This window comes from Delphinus delphis, chromosome X (assembly GCF_949987515.2).
Source record: "Delphinus delphis chromosome X, mDelDel1.2, whole genome shotgun sequence".
In the NCBI taxonomy this organism is placed as follows: Eukaryota; Metazoa; Chordata; class Mammalia; order Artiodactyla; family Delphinidae; genus Delphinus; species Delphinus delphis.
In genome coordinates this window covers 2,378,768-2,401,445 of record NC_082704.1, presented here as the reverse complement: position 1 = coordinate 2,401,445, position 22,678 = coordinate 2,378,768, and the positions used below count along the sequence as shown (strand labels likewise).

The 22,678-nt window shown below is 47.0% G+C and overlaps 1 protein-coding gene across 1 annotated transcript; it reads right to left on the bottom strand.

Moving 5' to 3' along the window:
• Window positions 1-96: 96 nt before the first annotated feature.
• GABRE (gamma-aminobutyric acid type A receptor subunit epsilon) lies at window positions 97-17,560 on the bottom strand. The gene is made up of 9 exons (XM_060002154.1): window positions 17,463-17,560; window positions 13,121-13,341; window positions 12,613-12,680; window positions 7,613-7,833; window positions 6,792-6,874; window positions 5,292-5,429; window positions 1,063-1,215; window positions 746-945; window positions 97-465 (listed from the first exon to the last, which is right to left on the bottom strand). The coding sequence occupies exons 1-9, from the start codon at window positions 17,516-17,518 to the stop codon at window positions 97-99; spliced, it is 1,509 nt and encodes a 502-aa protein (XP_059858137.1). The 5' UTR covers window positions 17,519-17,560.
• Between the last annotated feature and the right edge of the window lie 5,118 nt (window positions 17,561-22,678).

The window sequence follows — 22,678 nt, the reverse complement described above, 5'->3', positions numbered from 1 at the left end:
ATGCTGCTGCTGCTATTTTCCCCCAACTCCCTAGGCAAAGGCTGTGGGACCTCCTGGGGAACTGGGGAGGCTGCCCCACAGGGTACCAGCTGGTGCCTACAGGTTAAGGCAAACAAGCCAGTAGAGCACATTGAAGAAAATGAAGGTGACTGGGAAAATCACTCGCGAGTAGTTATCAAGGCGGTAGACATGGATGAAGAGGCGGCCCTGCTGCCAGGTGCTGCCCTCACAAGTGGGGACCGTGCAGCAGTACTTCTCGCACCACTTGCAACAGCCACCAGGGCGAGGGGTGCTGCCTGGCCTGACGGACTGCCGGGCTGGGCAAGATGGGCCCTCCTCTTCCTCACTCTCCTCTTCCTCACTTTCCTCCTCCTCCTCGGGGTCCTCAATGTCGCACACAAAAGCTTCCGGATGCTCGATGACACGGACACGGGAAGGGGTTGGGTCACGTGCATGGGCACGAGGCTGAAAGGAACAAGGGAAGAAGTCAGAACAAGGCAAGGGAAGGTGAACCAAGCCTAGGTGCTGCCTCAGGGTTTCCTGGAGATTCCGTCCTTGGCACACTGTTTCTTTCCCCCCAGAATTCCCACCATCACATCAGAAAGTTTACTCAACTCCCCCCAAAGCCCCAGGTTACCCCCATCACTTGGTGAGCTGGCCACCCATGTGTCATGAGTCCTAGTGCCCTCACTTGCATGCCTCCGTACTCCAAAGCCTTGCCACCACTCCCATACCCAGCTCATACATGACGAAGTTTCGGAGAACCACGGGATGCTGTCCGGTTGTAGGTCAGGAAGTTGAGCACAGCAAACTCCATCAGAGCACAGAAGCAGAAGATGAAGCAGATCGCAATATAGAAATCCAAGGCTGTGATATAGGAGACACGTGGGAAATTCTTCCGGGAAAAGGTGCCCAAAGTGGTCATGGTGAGTACAGAAGTGATCCCTGTGAAAGCACAGGAGTGGAGGTGGGCGGAGCTACTGTTCTATATATTACACTTTGGAAAGGACCCCTGAAAATGCAATTCTGTGCCTCATGTGTATGCTCACCTTACCCACTTACCTAAAGAAGTCCTGGCCGGAGCACAGTCTTTCTTGATCCAAAAGGAAATCCAGGAGATCATCGTGGTCACAGAAGAAGGAACATAGTTTTGAAAGGCCACAAAGCCAAACCTCCTGCTCACGTTGAAGAAAAGCGTCATGACTACGTAATCGCCTGGAAGATATTTTAAAAATATCACTTCATTACAGCATTGCCATGAGGGTCTCCCACACGCAAGACATGCATATTAAGGGTCCTATTGTTCAGCTCATGGGATGACCACCACGGTCCTAGGATAGAGGCACATTAATCCAATGCCACACATGGAGGATCAGAAGAAGCCCGAGAGAAGACTCACAACAAGACCCGTGGTCAGTTAAGAGCTAAGCCAGGGCTAGAACCTTAATAACTTCTTTCTCAGTTCGCTGGCCCACATCGCACATCTGTCTTACCAGGATGGGGGACAGAATAGTCAAATGAAAGAAGTAAAATCAGTTAGGCTTCTAGATATCAGAACCATACAGTTAATGTCCAGATGGCTGACTGAGGCCTTTACAACCACTGAGGTGCCATATCTAGTCTGCAGAATCATTGCCTTATACGTGCACTACTGGCCCTTACAATGTATACTCTCAGGAAATGAACTAAAAGTGATCTGTGGTGGGGGAAGCACAGAAGCTATTCAGCCTCCTTCCTATACATTCATATGCTGGTGAAATGCCTTAGTTAGCACTGTTCCATCAATGGCCAAAAGAAATCACTTGCCTACCCCAAACCTCTGATGGTTTCCTGCTCCACAGGAGCTACAGAATCAAGTCTACACTCTGTAATCTGACACTAAAGGCTCACCACAACCTGGCTCCAACTGACATCTTACATGTACACCCTACTCTAAGCTAACCCCCATTTACTCAGATTCCCCGAGATATCATGCATATATTTATACCAATATTCAAACCCTGGACTCCCTGTTCTTAGTCTATTACCCTAGCCCAAATTGAATGTTTCAAGAAAATAGAAGAATTAGTTGAAAGTGAAAATTTCAGTCAGCCCTCTAGATGTCAGGTCTGCAGAGTATACATCCACAAGGCAGACTGAGGTCTTCGCATTCATTGGGTATCATGTCCTTGATGTTGGCTCTCAGCCTAGATAGTGATGGCTCCTACAGGACCTGATGACAACCTATATCTACAGTTGGCATCTTCTACTGTACATTTCATGTTGCCTTATACTCTGACACACCCATCCCAAACACTCTGCATGCTCACCATGACTCCAGGGATTTTGGAGTCTTTTCTGAGGCCAGAATATCCCTTTTTCCTCTCCACATCATGTTGGATTTATAATAGTTCAAATTCTGCCTCCTTAGTGAAGCTAAGCTCCAACTTTCCACCTCAGTGATGCTGTAGAATTACCTGGCCTTGAGTTAGGTGGGTTTTTAAACCCCTTCACGACAGGGCTCATCTGAGCCCTGTTGCTACGCTCCTGCCCATCCATGCACAGCACAGCCCGGAACCTAGCAGATGCTCAACAACTCTTGCTACTTCCTGGCAACAGCTTTGTAAGGCAGACTAGAACATTAACCTGTCCATGTGTCTTCTTATTTTAGAAAATAGATCACCTGCCCAGCAATTCTGGGTATGTTGGGACTGAATGAGAAGAGCAGCCTTTCCTACTCACCTTGTCAGCACTGACACTCAAGGGGCAAGACTTCTCAGAATCTTCTGGAAAAAGGCAAGGAAGTAGCCTGGGGTCAGTTGAATACCTGTGTCCAGAATAGTAGCTTTGTGGATAGAACTCCTCCTCCAGGGCTGCTGCAGGGACCACTCGCACTTGCCTACTAGCCAGAATGTATTTATCAAGATCCTAGTTCCCTTGTCCTGGGGTATTGACTGCAATTTAAGACAGCCCTACTCAGCTACAACCACTCCCCACAAAACTTTGCTGAGTTTATATATTCTTGTTACAACAAGATTTATTATTCTATCAGCCTTTTCTATTTTTATTTTATTTATTTCAGCAAAGAAGAACCTTCTCTACTTGTCAAGAGATGGGAATTTGTCTTTTAAGGCCAAGTGAAGGATATTAACACACACTTTCTTATTTCTGAGGAATGGAGGAGCATGGGTAAGGGAAAAAAAGATACCTGGGGCTAAGGAGCCAAAGGGGGAAAAAGCTAGAGATGCTTTCTGCTCTTATCTGCTTTAGCCAGACCACAGTTGGTCACTGCACTGTCAGAGGAACACAATCAAAAAGACTGTGTCCAGAGGACTGGGACTAGAAGGATGAGTGGAGCCAAAGCTTTGAAGAACAAGGGGGAGAAAAAAGAACTATGGTTGTATAGTCTATAAAAGAATATGACCCAGGGCTGGAACCATAATACTAGTTCTTTTATCTTGACCCGGTGGAAGACTCACTGGACTTACTGTAAGCTCAGTATTTGTAGGGAAAAAGAACTAAGTCTAATGGGTGGAAGTTCCAGAGACTCCAATTTCAGATGAACAGGGAGATTTTTCTGATGAACAGAATTGTCTAGAGAAGGAAGAAACTCACTTGCGAGAAAGCAAAATCCTAATCATGGGTAAAATTCTATCAAAAGCTCAACAGCCAACAGTGAAAGATGACTCACTCACTGGGGGCAAGGCTGGACTCTCTGAATGCCTCCTGAAGCAGGGATTCTCTGGTTGAAGGCCCAAGGTGGCCAGAGTAGCATGCTCCCACTTCATTCTGAACGCTTAGGAGCTGAGTACATAAGTTTGTTCCAGATGGAGAGAACTGTCCAGGGACTGACTGAAAGAGTTTGGGTCCAGTCCCAAAGATAACTATGATACTGAAGAAACCATGATTCAAGATCAACTCATCTCTAGCAGAAGAGAAAAAAGCCCTTCTCCTTTCTCCCAAGAACCTCTTCTCTCCCAAGGAGGACTGGTGCTTACCTATTGTCATTGCTTTGGTGATGATGCTGGCTCTGGGGCTTTGTAGTCACTAGGGCACCATTTTGAAACAATGCACAACCATCTACTAAACGGAACCACTAGTGACTTGAAAGCCCCTGGGCCTTGTCTCCTCTGCTGCTTTTTGATGATGGGTCCCCAACCTGTCTGGGGAAACTGAGGTGCAGAAAGGCAAGAGGCATGCCAATGGTTAGCTGGCAGAAGAGCAAGGGTCCTAAGTCAAAGGTAGTAAAATTGTTTACCCAGAGCCCCCGAGAAAAAGGAAAGCATTTGTAAAGCAGCCCTCTGCCCCTGCCTAGTGCTGCGCAAGCAAAGCTCTAGCCGGATGAGCATGAGCTATCCCTCACCCAGTGACCAATTCAACAAGTAAAGAAAAAGCAGATTTTCCGCCTAGCCACATGGAAGCAAAGCAAGACGCTTCCCATGGCAAATGGCTGGTTGGGTGACTGGTTCCATCCGTATTCTGGAAACGATGAGGGCAGTGCCGCCACTGCCCTGACTTGGTCAGTATGTGTGAAGAGGGTTTCCAGGGCTGCTCTGGGAGCAACGCTAGGGAGGTCCCTTGGCTCCTCATTCAGATCACCTAGGAACACAAGCAAAGACACTCACACCTAATTGGGAGCTAAAGTTTAAGAGACCCAGGACCCTCCCCTTTAGTCCTTGTTAGGGACAAAGTCAGAAAACCAGTGATCACCATGTCCACATTGAATCCACCATGAAGTCTTTCACAGGAATCTGTGCGTATCAGACCTGCTCCTTTAAAATAAATGTTGATATAGCAGCCACTGTAGCTGCTGAAACCTCCTCCATATTATCCCAGCCCTCACCTAGCTGATGACACAACTCAAGCCTCCACCTCCCATTAGGAAGGGCTTTGCATCCCACTCAACTAGAACCACTTGGATTGCTTCTGAGTATGTAGAAGTCACATGACCTCCATTTCCCAAAGTCATCCAAGTAGGTCAGTTGTAACAAAGACTTCGAAACTGAAGGGTGTGCATGACAAACCTAGTTGCAAACTTTGACAGCAGTAAAACTTAATCTACTTACCTACCCTCTGCAGGGCTTGGCAAAGCACTTACTTCTTTGCAGATGAGACTGAGATGTAGTTACAAAGTCTCAGTTTCCTCTGCAAACAGTTGTAAGTGCTTAGCATTTACAAAACAGGAGCCATGTTCTACAGTATTTTCATGGGATGATTACATAAGCATTTGGATGAATGGATGGCCACCTCCAGTCATCCCTACCACCCTCCTGGGCCTCTGCTGCCTAGCCCTGGCTCAAATGCACACTTACCAGCTACGGTTGTGATAGTTTCAGTCGTGTTGCTCACTCCTATAAAATCAAACTGGAAGAGCTTCCAGGAATTACTCTCATTGATTACAAGCTTGAAATTTTCCCACTTGTAGATGATCTCATTCTCAGGATAGGAAACTGTAAGGCAACGTGGGAAGGAGAGTCATGTGAGACTGGGAAGCCCAGCTGAGGTCTCCACCAGCATGGTGTCTGACTCTGGCCTCACCAGCTGTGGGACCTTACCTCTCTTACCTCATTGCTGAAGTCCATCCAATAAGTGCATTTACTGAGCATTCCTCAGTACCACGCCCTGTGCTGGACATACAGAAACAAGCAAGGCAGGAGCCCTGCTCTCAAGCACTCACATTTTATTGAGTAAGACAGTAAGTACACATCTGTAATTGTTGGAATACATCTGAGAAGCCTCCGCCCGTGGGAGAGTGTGGAAACAAAGAAGGGAAAGATCAGTTGGGGACACACCCAGAAAAGATTCCAGAGAGTAGGTGACATTCCCAATAAGTCTTAAAAGTCCAATATAAACATTCTCTGTATGGATGAGGCTGAAGGGGTGAGGAGGGTGTTCTATGCACAGAAAGATGAAAATGCCTGATGTATTATGGAAATGTCAAAAGTTCAGGATGGCTAGCCCACAGAGGATGGATGAGGTATGTAGGAGTAGATAGCACGGGCCAGTTCATGAAGGGCCTTGAAGACTATTCTAAGCAATTTGGAATTGATCGATGAGAGTTCAGGAAGGATCTGAAACTAAGAAGTGACCTAGTCTAGATGATGCTTCAGCTAGGTCACTCTAGTTCTTATACAAGGATGGCCTGTTGTCAGGGAGACCAGTTATGGGAGGCCAGTTCAGTAACCAGTGCACAATAAAATGAATGAAGGCAGGATTCAAAGCTGTGGCAGTGAGAATGCAGAGAAATAGGATCGACAGAGATTCAGGAGGGAACACCAACAGGATGTGTTGATTGAATAGATGGGGAGGTGAAGGAGAAAGAAGCATCAAAGTTCTTGGCTTGGACAACAGAGTGGGTGATGGTGCCTTTCAATGAGACAAATGGGAACACAGAAGCAACACATCTGTCTTGGGGGTAGAGGTTCGGTGGAGACCATATATTTAGTTTTGAACATGTTCAGCTTCAAAGTGAAGATGTTGCAAAGTCCAAGTGGAATATGACAAAGACCTAAACCAAGGTAGTAGTGACAGTGGAGATGGAAAGCCGACATACTTGAGATACACTTCAGAGGCCGGTGACTGATTTGAGGTGGGGTGGACAGGAGAAGGATGAACCCAACGTGAAGCCCAGGTTAAGCAACACAGTATTGTTAGCAGGAAAGGAGATGAAGATGGATTGGGAGGTCCTGGACAACTTTGGCACCATCTTAGGGGAAAAAGCAGAGGCAGAAAAATGTAAAGGGAAAGGATGAGAAAAAGAAGGGGCCCAGCATGATGACTCTGGGGCCCCAGAAACCTAAGAAGGTACTCACAGCTAGAGAAAGACAGAGGGCAAGAGTGAGAATCCATTGGAAATTTGAGCATGTGGAGTGAGCATCCAGCATCAATGGTCATCCTGGAAGGGAGAAAGGAGCCTCATTAGGCTGACCCTGAACACTTAGGTATCCACCCAGCTTGGGCCTGGGGACCACCACCAATGTGTGGCAATGGTGGGAGCTGAGACAAAGAGCTCAAAGGAGAGACAAAAAGAGAGGAAGAACAGCTTGGAAATATCTGGCTACTCTGGTCTCCATCATCAGAGAAACGTATGGACTAACTTAGATGGAATTTTGCTTCTTGCCCATCCCACCTTCAAGGACCTGCCAACACTCTCCCACTCTTTATTGCCTCCCTGCCACCTTATCACCTGTACACAACCTTTCCCAGCCAGGCATTCAAGTATCCAGTCTGGTCTTAGGTATCTTTCCAACTGCTGTGTTGCTGCTCCGCCTGGACAATTCCACCACTGTGGACATGTCTTTACATCCAGTGCCCACTTGGGGTGGAACTGTCTACACAACACAGTCACCGTGCTACATTCTAGTTGGGGGAGCTCTGGACTTGGAGCCAAGTAACTAGATATCAGTCCAAGCTCTGCTACAAACTTGGTGTGTGGTCTTAAGCAATATCTTTCTATTTTGAGGCCTTAGTGTGTGTGTCAGTACATGAGGGGATTGAGCTCATGGTCTAGGAAAGCTGGAGGGGCCCTTAGAAGTATCATTCAGGATGAAACCTCTGCCCATGTTTCTTTGGCAAAAATTCTCAGGAGGGGAAGAAGAGTCTCAAGAGGCAAGACTCCAGAGGCTTGACATACCTGATTGTGTACAACACCTTGCCATCCTTGTGGATGCGGACCATCTGGTTGGGCATGGTGATCGAATGCTCTTGGGTCCTCTTAGAATTCCTAAAAAAGGTGTCTGGGATCCATAACAGGCTCACCAAGTTGCCATTCAGAACAAAGCTTTCAAAGCTGCCATTGAAACGAAGGCGTTCATCATACCAAGTCTGGTAGAAGGTGATGTCAATGGTGTATTCCTGGTGGCAAGGATAGAAAAGCACACATTTGGGGCTGTGCAGGCAAAGAACATTCCCATGCCATCCTGTGATGGGCCTATCAAGTAGATAGGGACCCACTTAGGTTTGCACAGAGGAAAACAGCATGAGCTTGGCTGTAGGATGTTTTCTATTTCCAGGTATTCCCAAAAGAAAAAAACATTCCTGAATGAACAACAATCTGGGAAGATGCATTTAATCCAGAAACACACAGGTGATGGTGGCTTAATTGTACAGGCTGGCCTCATCACGTAACTACTCCCTTGTAGCAGGCCAACACCCACTCAGCCCCCATATTTCCATAGCAAATCAAAGATCTCAGGTCAAAATCATTCTAAACATTTACAAACACACACACTTTTGATTGCATACAGTGAAGTTGCCCCTTTCAGCTTTTATTTGGGGAGCACAGATGTTAATTAACCCATGATTATTTGGTCTCTAGATATTGCATAGCCCATAAATTATTTTTTTTGAAGATAAGGATTCAATTTAATAAAACTTTACCACTCACAGACATGCAGAGGGAGGTAGTCTGAGGTTTGAGTAGCAACTAATTAAAGAAATTTTAAGGGATTGTAGTATTTAACCAGAACATTTACAGTCAGCCCTCTGTATCTGTGGGTTCCACATCTGCAGATTCAAATCCCCCCCAAAAATTCCAGAAAGTTCCAAAAAGCAAAACTTGAATTTGTCCCTCACTCACAACTATTTACATAGCAATTTACATTGTATTTGGTGTCATAAGTAATCTAGAGATGATTTAAAGTTTACAAGAGGATGTGCACAGGTTATATGTAAATACTACACCATTTTATATAAGGGACTTGCGCATCCTCAGATTTTGGTATCTGTGGGGGTGGGAGGTGTCCTAGAACCAATCTGCAACATATTCTGAGGGAGGATTGTATTGAGAGTTTTCTATGTACCAGACAAATGCTATGTGAACAAAATTCTCATGATTGGACTTTCAAGAAGCTTACAATTCTCATTAGCCTATAAATTATTAAACATCAAAAAGAATTTTTAATAGCAAGAAGCATGAGAAGCTAGAAATCTCACCACTGGTATTGAAGAGAGAAAAAACAGACTGTAATAGAACTGAAGGAAGCTGCTGGAACAGCAAGTACCAGAACTATGCCAAGGTAGAACCTTGAGGGCTAGGCCAATCTCCTTTATTTTAGAGGTAGCAACACTGAGGCTCAGAGAGAAAGGAGCCTCAAAGTTCAAACTCAAACAGTTCATGGGAACATACTGGCTCTGATGCTCAGAGCACCGTTAACATGGCCTTGCCCTGGGACGACCTTCACCCATCTTCCTCTCCAGTGCTTACTTCACTTGCTCCAAGAATCTCTTTAGGATCAAGGTCCAGTTTTCCTCTGCAGGACCCCTAGGTCTTTCCCCTGAGTTATCCTGCATCAAACAATGAACACCAACTGGAAACCCACAACCTGGGAGGCCTGTAGAGCCCTCAGGGTGGGGATGCAGAGGGTCAATACAATCCCTGCTTGCCTTTGCTGATCAGGCCAAAAGGTGGTGAGAGCCACTGCAAAATTGCAGGGAGCCAGACCCCCAGGCCGAGAATGTTCCCTCGAGGAGTCCAGAGCATCACACAGAAAAAAGCTGGCAGCCTGGCTACCAGTCACATGGGAGCCCCCAGCCCTGCCCTGCCCAGCCACACCAGCCTTTACAAGTGGCCTTCAGGGTGGCTCTGCAGTCCTAAGTGGCTGGCAGTTCCAAATTGGCCTACAGAACTTCTGGGTAGCCAGAGGAAGCCTTCCCCTCTACAATCCACGCCTGGCTCCTGCTCTATGTTAGAGTGTTTCAAATGAGCATTTAATTTCTATTTAACAAGATTCCAATTGTAACTTCACTACACATCAACTGATAACTAACGGTTCAGTTTTTCCCCAGTTTGACAAGGGGGCTTGTTTTCTCTCCCTGAGGACAAATTCTGAGCTCTACGCAACTTCTGATTGACTGAAGGATGTTGGAACTCCTCCTCACCAAGTACTGGACTCTACAGAATCACCAGAGAAAAGTAGCCTGTACAAGGACTGGGACCTCCCACAGCTTTAAAGAACTATTTGGAAGTATGTAGAAAGCCAGACTTCTCCGGGAAATTTAATACCACATAAGTGTTTGGAATGTTCTAAAGGCACTTGGCCCAGGCGATAGCACTATGTTACCGGCCAAAGAAAATCAAATTGTTGGCTCCTCTTTGGACCAGCTCTGTGTTGCATGCCAGGTTCGGTGACTGCTGGGTTATTAAACTGTATCTCTCAGGCTTGTCAGGTATCATCACTTCAGGTGAGCCCAATGCTGCCAACATTAGTAGGCATAGAGCAAAGAGGGATAGGGTATTCAGCTACTGTGAGTGGGGCTGCTGCTCTGCTGCCACACAGGCTCTTGCAGATGATAGAAATAGGTTTCCCAAAATTATATCTTACGCAAATAGCAAGGAGATTGTAGCCACAGATATTCTACTACTCTTCAGGCCACTTTCTCCATCCCCCCACCAATGATCTGAAAGGTCCCTTTCCTGTTAACAGTAAACAGTGGCCATGATGGTGGACCAGAAGAACTCAACCTCTGGCTCAGAACCCAGCGTTTCTTAGTTTATCAACAATTTTAATCAAACTGATTGCTAAATTCATACTCACTTAGTGGTAAGCACATTGATAACAGCAAAAAGAGTAAATCTGACATCAAGGGAAGAGGAAAAAAAGAGCTTTAAAACGTCAACAGAAACTCAAAAAGATCTGTCTCCTCTCATGTTTCTCTTCTTCCTTGTTATTTCCCAAAAGTTCATGGCTTTTCCATCTTCAGCAGTTTTTCTCATGCTCTTGCTCACTCTAAGGGAAGCCACCTGCCAGATGGAGAGGCCCACATGGCAAGGACTGTGGAAGGCCTACAGACAGCAGCCAGAGAAGAACTGAACCCTGCCAACAACCACGTGAGAACTTGGAAGTGGATCCTCCCTTAGTCGAGTCTTCAGATGAGACCCCAGCCCCAACTGACACCTTAACTGCAGCCTTGTGAGACCCTGAAACAGAGGACCCAGCTAAGTCATGCCTGGATTCCTAACCCACAGGAGCTGTGACCTAATGACTACTTGTCATTTTAAAACACTGTGTTTTAGGGTAATTTTTTTGCATAGCCATATATAAGTACATTGTGCCTCAAGAACTAGGCAGCCAAACAAAGCATCACAGTGGGAAACCCCACTCTTCCACTCAGCCTATGTAAACACCTTGATCTTCCATGAATGTTTACTTACCTTTGAGTGTCTATTTGTAAGTGCCATCTCAGAGCCTAGACTCTGAGCTCACCCACTCACATGGTGCTTCTTGGGTACCAGTGTGTACACTAAAACTGTGTCTGACTTGAGCCAGGTCAAGGTTATGGCTGTGATGGATTTGGTTACCACAGCCTTCCTCATTATCAGGCTCCGCAGATGAAAGTAACATTTGCAGAACATCTTTTATAATTCGTTTGCTCAGCTAATATATACTGGGTCCCTGACATCAAGAAACCCATAGTTGACAGAGCAAGGCAGACAGAGTACATAATTACAATACAGTGAGGTAGAGAAGGTCAGGTAAACAAGTGTGATATAAGTTGAAGGATAAGGTAGAAAATTGGAACAATGCCATCCCAAAGTGGAAACAGCTTGAACAAAGGCTCAGGAGTACCAGATAGCCTGGGAACACCCGTATGCTAGTGTGACTAGTGCATGTGGTCTCTAAAGGGGTGAAAAGAAATAAAAATAGAGCCCTGGGTTGGCTCTAGCCATGGAGAGCCCTGATTGCTAGAGTGTGGGGTTGAACTTCATGCTTTAAGCAGGGTCAGGACTGCAGGAGGCACATCTCTCAGGAGGCCAGGTTAGTAGGTAGATTGGGGGGTAGGCAGGGACCTTGTGTTTTGTATATATCAAGTGGGAGATAATGGAGGCTAACTGGGGACAGTAGTGACACTGGGATGATAGCAACAGAAAGAGAAAGACAAATACCGTATGCTAACACATATATATGGAATTTAAGGGAAAAAAACGTCATGAAGAACCTAGGGGCAAGACGGGAATAAAGACACAGACCTACTAGAGAATGGACTTGAGGACATGGGGAGGGGGAAGGGTAAGCTGTGACAAAGTGAGAGAGTGGCATGGACATATATACACTACCAAACATAAAACAGATACCTAGTGGGAAGCTACCGCATAGCACAGGGAGATCAGCTCAGTGCTTTGTGACCACCTAGAGGGGTGGGATAGGGAGGGTGGGAGGGAGGGAGACGCAGGAGGAAGGAGATATGGGAACATGTGTATATGTATAACTGATTCACTTTGTTATAAAGCAGAAACTAACACACCATTGTAAAGCAATTATACTCCAATAAAGATGTAAAAAAAAAAAAAGGAAAGAAAGAAAAGGAGACAAGGAACTAGGGCAAAATTAGAGAAACACTCCTAGAGGAAGAGTTGGTAACTACAGGCTTAAGTCCAAAAAAATTCATTATCAGAAGAAAAGAGCAATCCACTGTGTTGTTTAAAGTTGCTTTATTATTTTTATTTTGAATGAAAGACAGGAAGATACAGTCAGGATTCTGAAGGTCCTCTTCAGGCAGCAAGGGACTTGTTCCTTTCAGCCTCCTTCTCAAGTCCATGTTTGTTAAAATCTCTCCCCCCAAAAACTCTTGTTACAGACACACAGAAAAAACAAGTATGTGAAAGCCCCACTATAATCAAAGCTCAGTACTCACCATGTCCAGGATAGAGATAGGCCCAAGGGTGTTGACAGAGAGCTCAACAGTGACCACAGTGGGCCTCTCTGTAAAGTAAGCAGAAGTGGCAGAGGTAAGTGTTAAACAGAAGCATGGGGCAGGGGAGGGTGTGGTCAGTGGGGAATAAAGGGGATAAGGGTTGGACTACATGGTTTCAACATCCGATACCATTTCTTTCTTTATTCTTTCATGGCAAGATCCAATTCATAGACTGTTAAGAGCTGAACATACCTCGAAGGTCAATCACCTAGTCCAGTCATCTCATTTTATAGTTGGACAAACTGAGGGTGAGAGAAGGGAAAAATCTAGACCAAGGTCAATGGCATTGCTGAGACTAGAGTTGACATCTCTTACCTGGCAGGTCAGCAAAAGTTGTTCCTGCCCACATGCAGGGCACTATCACCTACACCCCAGGCCCATTCTCCACACTTAGGCCCTCAATCCTCCTCCCCTCCGGGGTGGGGAAGAACTATGTTCTGCTACTCACCGCCAATGCCAGGGCGCAGTTTGTAGTCATAGTTATTCAAGATACCATCCAGGATTTCAGTGGCTGTTGGCATTTTGCCAAGTCTGTCATGGGTATCAATAGCAGTGGGCTTTATTTCTTCAGGGGGGAGTTCCTTATCAGGAGCCTGGGGTTTGGGGCCGTAGACATCATCATCACTGGCAGAGGGTCCCTTCTCTGATTCAACATGAGGTCCTTCAATCCTAGAACATAAAAACAAACAAGTGAAGCTCTGTCCTCTGCTCTGTAGGGGACCCAGCTGGTACTTCTTGGGACGGAAGCAAACCAAAATAAGCCTGCAACCCAGGGCATAGTTAAAGAATGACTGGTAACAGTAAATTAAGAGCCAGTAACAGATTATTCTTGTTAATTTCTTCTAAAGCTGCTGCTCTCTGGGAACTTCCCATGCTATCCTTTTTTTTTATGGTCATACTTTATTTTAAAAAAATCAATAACAAAAGCAAGTTTGAGATTTTAAAAGAATTTTTAACGTAAAATCAAGAGGGTATTGGTGTATGAGCTCTGGCCAATCAGCTGCCATTACCAGCCTTGGTCTTAGTCTGCCTGACTAGTGACACCTGGGAGCAAATGGGCAGGCAGAGGGCCAGGATTGCTGAGGAATGCTCAGGAAAGCCACAGCACTCTCCCAGCGGGGGCTAGGACACTGGGAAAATTCTGCATTTCTTTGCTTTTGGGATACTCCATTGCATTGGAGTTGGGGGCTGGGGGTAGGGGAAGCTCTGAGCACTGAGAAAAGACAAAGACTGTCATTCAGGAAATAGATGGTCAACAGGAGTCCAACCTGAGTGCCACAGCCATGCACCACAGCCAAAAAATAATATAAAGAATTAAACTAAAAATTTTTTAAAACTTAAAAAAGCCATCTGCTAATGTATGAAGCTCACTGATGGTGTTAGAAATCAGGGCCATGCTACCTTTGCTGGGAGGCAGTGAGGAAGGGGGCACCAGGGGGTGTCTTGATACCAGTGTGATCATTTTCTCACAACTCATCAGCCGTGCACTTATGATCTGAGCACTTTTCTGCATATATGTTCTAATTCAATAAAAAGTATTTTGAAATCTGCAAATATATGGACCTTATTTGAATCCTGATTTTAAAAGGCAAAGCATAAAAAACAAAACAAACACAACACAACAAAAATATATTTATGACACAATAAGGAAGATTTGAATACTGACTGGTTAGTTTCTTCAGCATGAAGAAGTTATTCTAAAAATTTTGGTGTGATAGTGGTATTTTATTATGTTTTTGAAGTCCTTATGATTAGAAATACATACTAAAATAATTGCATATGAAATGATATGATGTCTGAGATTTGCTTTAAAAGAATTTAAGCTGGAAATGGAGAGTGGGTGGGATACAGAGAAAATAAGACTGGTTATGAGTTGATAATTAATGAGGCTGGTGATGGGTACATGGAGATTCACTCTACTGTTATATGTCTTTGAAAAAAATTTATAATTAAAAGCTTTTTAAAAAGCCATCATCAAAATTAATCTGTGATGTTGGAAGGCAGGAGAGTGTTTTCCTTTGGGGAGAAGGGTGTACTTGGAGGGGGAATGTGGTGAAGCTTTTGAGGGGTGGGGGAGTGGACTGGCAATGTTCTATTTCCTGGTCTAGGTGCTGGTTACATGGGCATGTTTACTTTGTGAAAATCTACTCCTGATTTTTACACTTTTATATTCTGTTACACTTCCAAAATGATTTTATTTTTACAAAGGCAATTGGACAACTTGCTTCTGCAAATAAGGGGTTAACAAGGCAGGAGATGGGGGCATGGTCTCTGTACTGCAGACCAAGGAACTGCCAACTTGAGCAGTAAAATGCGTTTTCCTGCAGTATTTCAAGCTCTTAGAATTGCTTAACTGGCATACAGATGTGCCAAGTCTATGCCATTTCTTATGTCTGAAGTGGCTAATTCCCACTGTGGGCAAGGGAAGAACTGGGCTTGGGAAAAGCAGTTTCCATTTCCAAATATCATATCCAGAGATGTCCTCTTTCCCTGAGGCTTTTCCCCCAGTCATCTGAGTAGATCATGCCAGCCACCGTGGGAGGGGAGGAGGGAGAACTAGGGAACTGGCACCCTGCAAAATGAGTGACTTGAATGGGAGCAAGGCATGATCAGGACTGGCACTGTTAGCCAAGACCACCCAAGAGCCTGCAATGACCCCCTCCCAGAAGTCCAAAGTCAACAACAAAACCCCGAGGTTCAAGAGGCAAACAAACAAGCAAAGGCCCTAAGACCACTGAAGCCTTTCTGCTCCCAGACTACGTCTGCTATGAAAGTGAGATCAGAGGGTCTTGAGGTTGCCGTCATCCTACAAATAGCTTTTGTCAGTAAAAAAATTTCAAATGAACAACAACAACAACAAAAACACCCTCATCCTGGGATCCTTGGGGTTAAGGGGCTGCTGACAATGTATACCTTTCCTCAGCTAGCCATTAAGCCCACTTTCAAAGCTAGAAATAACAGAAAAGTGAAAATACTCATGCACTGGACTAGTGGGATCTTTCCATGGGGGCTTTTCAGGCATCCACAATCCTCTAGATGTGATGATCTAAGATGGAGGTGAATTTCTGCAACCCCTCCCCCATGAGGATGCTCAGTCAACTAGCTAGGGAGAGGGACGGGACCATGAGAAGGGCCACTGGATTGTATTTTTCCAAATCAGTCCTCTTTTTCGCCTTACAGATAGAGAAACTGAGGCCCAAAAGGGGGGAGGGGCTGTGCCCACACAAGTGATTTTAAGCTGAGCCTGGACCAGAGGGAGGTGGTTCAAGGTGGCCCTTGCCAGCACACCCCGCTGCCACCTCCCCAGCTCTTTAATGACATCACAGGTTGCCCTGCTGACAGTGTCTGAACGTCAGTTACTGCAGCCCTTCCCCCTGGCTGGAAGGTTAGTTTCCATCACAACGGCCCCTCTTCTCTGCTGTTTTCCTCTCTGCTCCCTCTCCCTCATTCTGCACCACAGACCCCTCTTTTGCCCTAACCAGTCACCATGTCATCTTCTCCCAACCAGTCCAATTCACATCTGGAGTGATGTGGATGACTGGAAATTCCTAGCACGCATTCAGAAATATTTACCAAGCCCCCTGATGAGGCCAGCCCCTCCACTCCCCAGTGCACCAATGAGTCAGCAGGGAGCCCCACAGCCCCTCCCTTGAGGAGCTAAAGCATTTTGGGGTGGGGAGAGAATCCATCTCCCCTCTCCCCCTCCCCAAAACAGAAAAGCAAGACAAATCCAGTGACATGGAGGCTTCTAGAATGCTGGAAAGATCAGGAAGCTTAGGAACTTGTGACAGCTTGTGCCCAATGGGAAATCATCTCAAAAATATGAAGCAGTCATCTTCCACCCTCAAAAGCCAGAAATGCAGGGGACAACCTTCCTGGCAAAGTCCCAGGGCCAGAAGAAGGTGTAAGGGAAGCTGGCTGCTCAGGGGAAACCTGCTGCTAGTCTTTGGAAAAGCGGAGAGGTATTGAAATGCAGGACCCAAATCACAGACCTAAGAGATTACCATTTCTGGCCTCTGGCTCCCATCTGCCCAAGACCCAGCAGGGTGTCTGGGGAGAGAAGGGCGGAAGAGAGAAGCTGGCAGCAGAGGGGGGATGAGGTGGACAGCTGGGGTGGGAACTCTTAGACTAAACCAGGGCTCCTGCCTGGGACTGGCACCAAGAGGAGTGGTGGGAAGGGAAGTAAGTAAAGTCAGAGTTGTCTGGCACAGTGCCTGGTACTCACTAGGCGCTCAGGAAAAAAAATATATATATATATATATATATTTTTTTTTTTTTGAACGAGAGGACAGACTAGTCAACACTCAAACATTTCAAGCGCAGTTTCCACCCACTGCCCGCACGACTTTCTGGGCGCCACCTTCCCAAAGTCCCCCAGTCCCCCCAGTCCCCAGAAGCGCGAGCCTGCCCTGGCCGCTCGCCTCTTGCCTCGAAAGGCTCAGAAAGGGAGGGACGTGCTCTCTCGTTCCCCGGCCGCCGCGGTGGTTTGGAGAGCGGGAGTCCCGAGGAGTAGAGGGAGGGGGGACAGGAGCGGCGAGGTGACAGGCGTCCTGTCTTCCTTCCTGGGAGCCCCTTCAGGGGCCCAGGGAGCTCGTCCTAGGGGAAGCGGTGCGGAGGCTTGCCGCGCGCGTCGAGGGGACGCGGGACCAGGCTAGACCGTGCGAGGGCCAGGGGCAGAGCGGGCGCGGGGCTCGAGGAACACGGGGTGCGGGGGTCTCAGGAGCCGGCCTCGCTCCCGGAGAGAGGGAGCTGGGCTCGGAGGGATCCTGAGTCCTGGGTTGGAGACTTACCTCGACGGAAGGATTATGAACGTGCCCAGTAGGATCAGGAGAACTTTGGTCAACATCGTGGCAGGGACCGGCGCGACCACCTGTGCGGAGGTCGCTGCGCAAGGTCTGGCCGCACTGAGCGCAGTGTGGAGGGTTTTGTTGGGCTCCAACTTTCACTCCTCCCACTTGCCCCGCCCCACGCCCCCCATCCTGGCCCCGCCCCCTAAGCCCCGATGGAAATCTCCGACGACGTGTTTGCTGCTGCGGAGGGAGGGGTAGGCTCCGGCGGGCGTAGGGAGGAGGGAGAGGAGGAAGGAGCCCTGTCGCCAAGGCCCCCCGCCCCCCGCCGCCACCACCGCAGCGCTGCCAGACAGCCAGGAGCGGGGGACGCGGGGGAGGGAGGAAGAGGCGAGCCTGCGGTGTGCGGGCCCCAGGCGGGGAAACCGGCGGCCCGCCGCTGCGGCTGGGAGAGAGGCTGCAGACTGGGCCTGGCAGGGGCAAGGTGGGGGGTTGCGACTCCCTCAGCCCGCTGGTGCGCATTGGGGTCAGACTGTGGCTTCCAGCCCTTGGCTCCCCCCACCACCTGTTGCATCTCATCACTTTCCCAAGTCCCCTGACCTCTGAGATTTCCCCCACCCTCACTACACACCTTCCAGTCCTTCAGAGCACATCCTTTGGCATCCAAAGGAAGCTGAGTAACTTAGCATCTTCCTTGGCACAGAGGAAAAAAAGAGACTTGGGAGTCTCCCCAGGAAGCTCTGATCTGAGTTACCACACAGGCCATTTCCCCAGGTATTTAGGGGTGGGGGAGGACCCACCAACAGAGGACCAGCCCAAGGCATTCAGGGTAGGACTTTCTCTGATCCCAAAGGAAACAATGACACAATGTGGCTCACAGTTCAGTCCAGGGGCCTGGGTGTGAGAGGGACCACCTGAGGTGGAGGGACCTTGGAAATCCTCTTTCCAATATTGGCTGCCTATATCTTTCTGGCTCCTGGTGATGCCAGAAGTGAGAAGGCACTAGGGGTGGAGGTGGGGTGCAGGGGTCAGTGGCCCCATTCAGGGGGGACATCTCAAGTCTCAAGCATCCTCGGACTTCATCTTTCTTGCCTAGACCCTCATGATTCACGTCAGAGGGGAAGGGATTGCAGAGATTTGCCTGTCAAGCTGATGCCAAACACTAGCAGCATCCTCACCTGTTGCTCTAGAACGGGCTGTGTGCGTCCCAGCCCCCAGGACGGCTCCCTGGAGAGGCTTTGCTGTACCACGCTAATCTAATACACCCTCTCCATCACCCCACCCCCATCTCATCACTCTGCTTTGTCATATTCACAACACTGCTCACTAACTGATGATTTTCTTGGGCATTTCTTTGTGAGCTCGTTTATGGAGCAAGCTCAGTAACAAAAAAGAAAACAAAACAAAACCAAACAACGTGTCTGTCTGGATTTTTCACCATATCCCTGAAACTTAAGATGAGTTTTGGGCACACAGTGGGCACCCAACAAAAATTTGTTACCGGCCTGTGTGCAGCTGTGTGTGTCTAAGTGCCACTGAGTTCACTGGGATCTGGCTCCGTTCAGACTGTGCAAGAGAGAAGAAAAGACTGCAGGACACATTCAGGCCTCCTGTGTATATGCTTCCCAGCTGTGTGGCAGGGCCAGCCTCATGGGCATGTGGCCTTTTCAGCTCGACATGGCCCTGCACACAGAGGTGCCCCCATGCTTTGTTTAATGCTTTGCTGTTACTTTCTTGAAATTCTTAATAATTTTTGAACAAGTGGCCCTGAATTTTTATTTTTCCCTGGGCCCTGCAAGTTAGGAGCCACTCTTGCCCTAGGTAAACATGCTACAGAGCAGGGAACAGGCAAATGCAGAGCAGTCCTGAGCCTACTAGAAAGAGAAATCTGCCTTTTTGCCCAGCACCAGACTGCTGCAGAGAGAGGCGATTCTGCACTTACTGTAGCCAGCCTTGGACTTGAACTGTCTTAGATGAATGTCTTTTTCTCTACTGACACTGGAGCTCCAGGAGATGGAGGTTTGTCTGATTTACCTGTATTCCCCTGGGTTGAGTGCAGTGCCCAATGACTGGCAAATTATATTTGCTGAATGAGTGACTGAATCCAGGCACCAAAAGAGGCAGATGGTTACAGCTTTCTCATCAGATGACACCCCCAGGGCAGCTTTCTCTTAAGGCTTGAGATTAATCACACTTTGCCATCTTCCTTATAAACCTCATCCACTGGATGACTGCAAGAACCTTTGCAAACTCTGGAGCCTTCCAAAAGGCAAGGCCTTTTTACTGTGTTGTGGTTCTCTGAGTACTTCCCAAGTGCTTGTCTATGCCAGGCCCTGGACTTGGTGATGGATGAATATACAGTAAGGCCTCAAACGCAATTCTTGGCTCTCACATGTGTTTCAAGACAGGAGAGGGGATTTCTCTCAGAAATTACTAGCACAAGTTAGGAAGTCATGATTGCCCTGGAGTTTCTAGGAAGATGGGCCTCCATCTGACTGGGCAGTCCTGGAAGCTGTGTGTAGGTAGGAGGATCCTGCCCTTCATATGGACTTGAACCTTGCAGCCATACATGGGTCTTACAGGCAGGGGTTCACAGATGGGCATTCCAAGCAGAGATCCAGCCAAGGTGCTGAAATCAGAAATGCGTGGTGCTTAATAGAGAATAAGGAGGAGTTTGTGCGAGAGAAAGCTGGAGTGGGAGGCTGAATAGGCTAATGCTGGGCCTTGAATTCCAAGCCAAGAACTTGCACTTGATCTTGTAGGCAAAGGGGAAGGTACAGAAGAGTTTTGAAAAGGGACACTGCATGTCAGAACTGTTCTTCAGGAAGATCCCAGCAATCCCACTACTGGGCATATACACGGAGAAAACCATCATTCAAAAAGAGTCATGTACCACAGTGTTCATTGCAGCACTCTTCACAATAACCAGGACATGGAAGCAACCTAAGTGTCCATCAACAGATGAATGGATAAAGAAGATGTGGCACATACATACAATGGAATATTACTCAGCCTTAAAAAGGAACGAAATTGAGTTATTTGTAGTGAGGTGGATGGACTTAGACTCTGTCATACAGAGTGAAGTAAGTCAGAAAGAGAAAAACAAATACCGTATGCTAACACATATATATGGAATCTAAAAAAAAAAAAGGTCATGAAGAACCTAGGGGCAAGACAGGAATAAAGACGCAGACCTACTAGAGAATGGACTTGAGGACATGGGGAGGGGGAAGGGTAAGCTGGGACAAAGTGAGAGAGTGGCATGGACATATATACACTACCAAACGTAAAATAGATAGCTAGTGGGAAGCAGCCACATAGCACAGGGAGATCAGCTCGGTGCTTTGTGACCACCTAGAGGGGTGGGATAGGGAGGGTGGGAGGGAGACGCAAGAGGGAGGAGATATGGGGATATATGTATATGTGTAGCTGATTCCCTTTGTTATAAAGCAGAAACTAACACACCATTGTAAAGCAATTATACTCCAATAAGGATGTTAAAAAAAAAAAAAAGAAGATCCCTCTGGTGCAGGCAGGCAAGAGTGTTTGCAGGAAGAATAGACTGAAACCTCCTTTCTCTTAGAAAAAAGAGTTATAAGGATCTGAATGAGATCAGAGCCACATGGATGGTTAGAAGGGAGGGAGCACTGTGGGGGAGAATTAATTGACACAATTGATGGCTCATTAGATGGAGTAGGGGAGGAGGCAAAGGAAGGAGTGTTGCTGGAGAAGACATAAGGTCATCCCCAGGTGACCAGGGTGGTGAACAGAAATAGAGAAGGCAGGAGGGGGAAGAGCTTTTAGTCATGGTAGTGAGAACAGACTCTGGCATTTTGCATTTCACTTTCTAATATTCCAAGAACATTAACATTTACTGTCTAGATATGTGTGTGTGTGTGTGCGCACGCATGTGCACACCCACGTGCACGTGCCCACCTTATCCTGGGTTGTTTGTACGCCAAATATGTCTCTCTTCAATTTGATATTCAAGCTGGATATAAACAAAAAAGCTAATATAGTAGCTGTATTTTCATCACTAAACCAAACTACCCATTCATCAGAATAGCTATGAGCAACCCCTTTGTCAGTTGTGAATAATCACATTTAATAACCAACATCCAATCACATATGCCCTGCTATAAACGTGGTTCAGTGGTAAAACCAGAGCTTCTGGTCAAAAAGTCTTTGTATTCCTGCCCTAGGTTGGCCCAAACTGTACCACATGCACAATGTGCTTTTCCTGTTAGGCCAAGTGAAAAATACAAGCCCCGAGAAGTTGTGCAAGACTCTTAGCTTGTTAAGTATCTGGGCTTGCAGCAAGATCAAGATACCTGGGACATTGGGGGAGGCAAGCTGGAGAAAGAACTGTTATAGGAAAAAATGGGGCATGAGATGAGGGTCACATCCCAGGTCTTGAGAGAGTCCCTGGGATGGGCTGCCAAGTGAGGGTCCTTGGCTTCAAGCAGGAAAGAATTCAAGAGTGAGCCATAGTAAAGTGAAAGAAGGTTTATTTAGAGAGATACACACCTCCATAGACAGAGTGTGGGCTGTCTCAGAAGGCAAGAGGCGGCCCCAGGGCATGGCGTCATCTCTTTGGAAAGTGAGAGAGCCCTGAGGTATGGGGGTGGTTAGCTTTTACATGCTGGGTAATATCATAGGGTAACAAGTGGGAGGATTATTCTATCTTGGAGAAGGGGTGAGGATTTCCAGGAGTTGGGGCACCATTCACTTTTTGGACTTTTTGGTCAGCCTCAGAACTGTCATGGTGACTGTGGGTGTGTCATTTAGCATACTAATGTATTCCAATGAGCATATAATGAGTCTCAAGGCCAACCAGCAGTGGAATCTTCCGCCATCTTGGGCCCAGTAGGTTCTAACCAGTTTTTGTCATATTCTGTTCTTCTTAATGTTTGTCTCATTCATTTTTTTAACATCTTTATTGGAGTATAATTGCTTTACAGTGGTGTGTTAGTTTCTGCCTTATAACAAAGTGAATCAGTTATACATATATGTATGTTCCCATATCTCTTCCCTCTTGCATCTCCCTCCCTCCCACACTCCCTATCCCACCCCTCCAGGCGGTCACAAAGCACCGAGCTGATCTCCCTGTGCTATGTGGCTGCTTCCCACTAGCTATCTATTTTACGTTTGGTAGTGTATATATGTCCATGCCACTCTCTCACTTTGTCCCAGCTTACCCTTCCCCCTCCCCATGTCCG

Bases quoted from the DNA above. Each gene is read 5' to 3' on its own strand.
- GABRE (XM_060002154.1), bottom strand. From the start codon at position 17,518: ATGTTGACCAAAGTTCTCCTGATCCTACTGGGCACGTTCATAATCCTT. The intron at 12,681-13,120 runs GTGAGTAGCAGA...CTTACTTTACAG, and splicing joins ACTGCGCCCTGGCATTGGCG to AGAGGCCCACTGTGGTCACT. The intron at 1,216-5,291 runs GTAAGTGTGCAT...AATATCTTCCAG, and splicing joins AACTATCACAACCGTAGCTG to GCGATTACGTAGTCATGACG.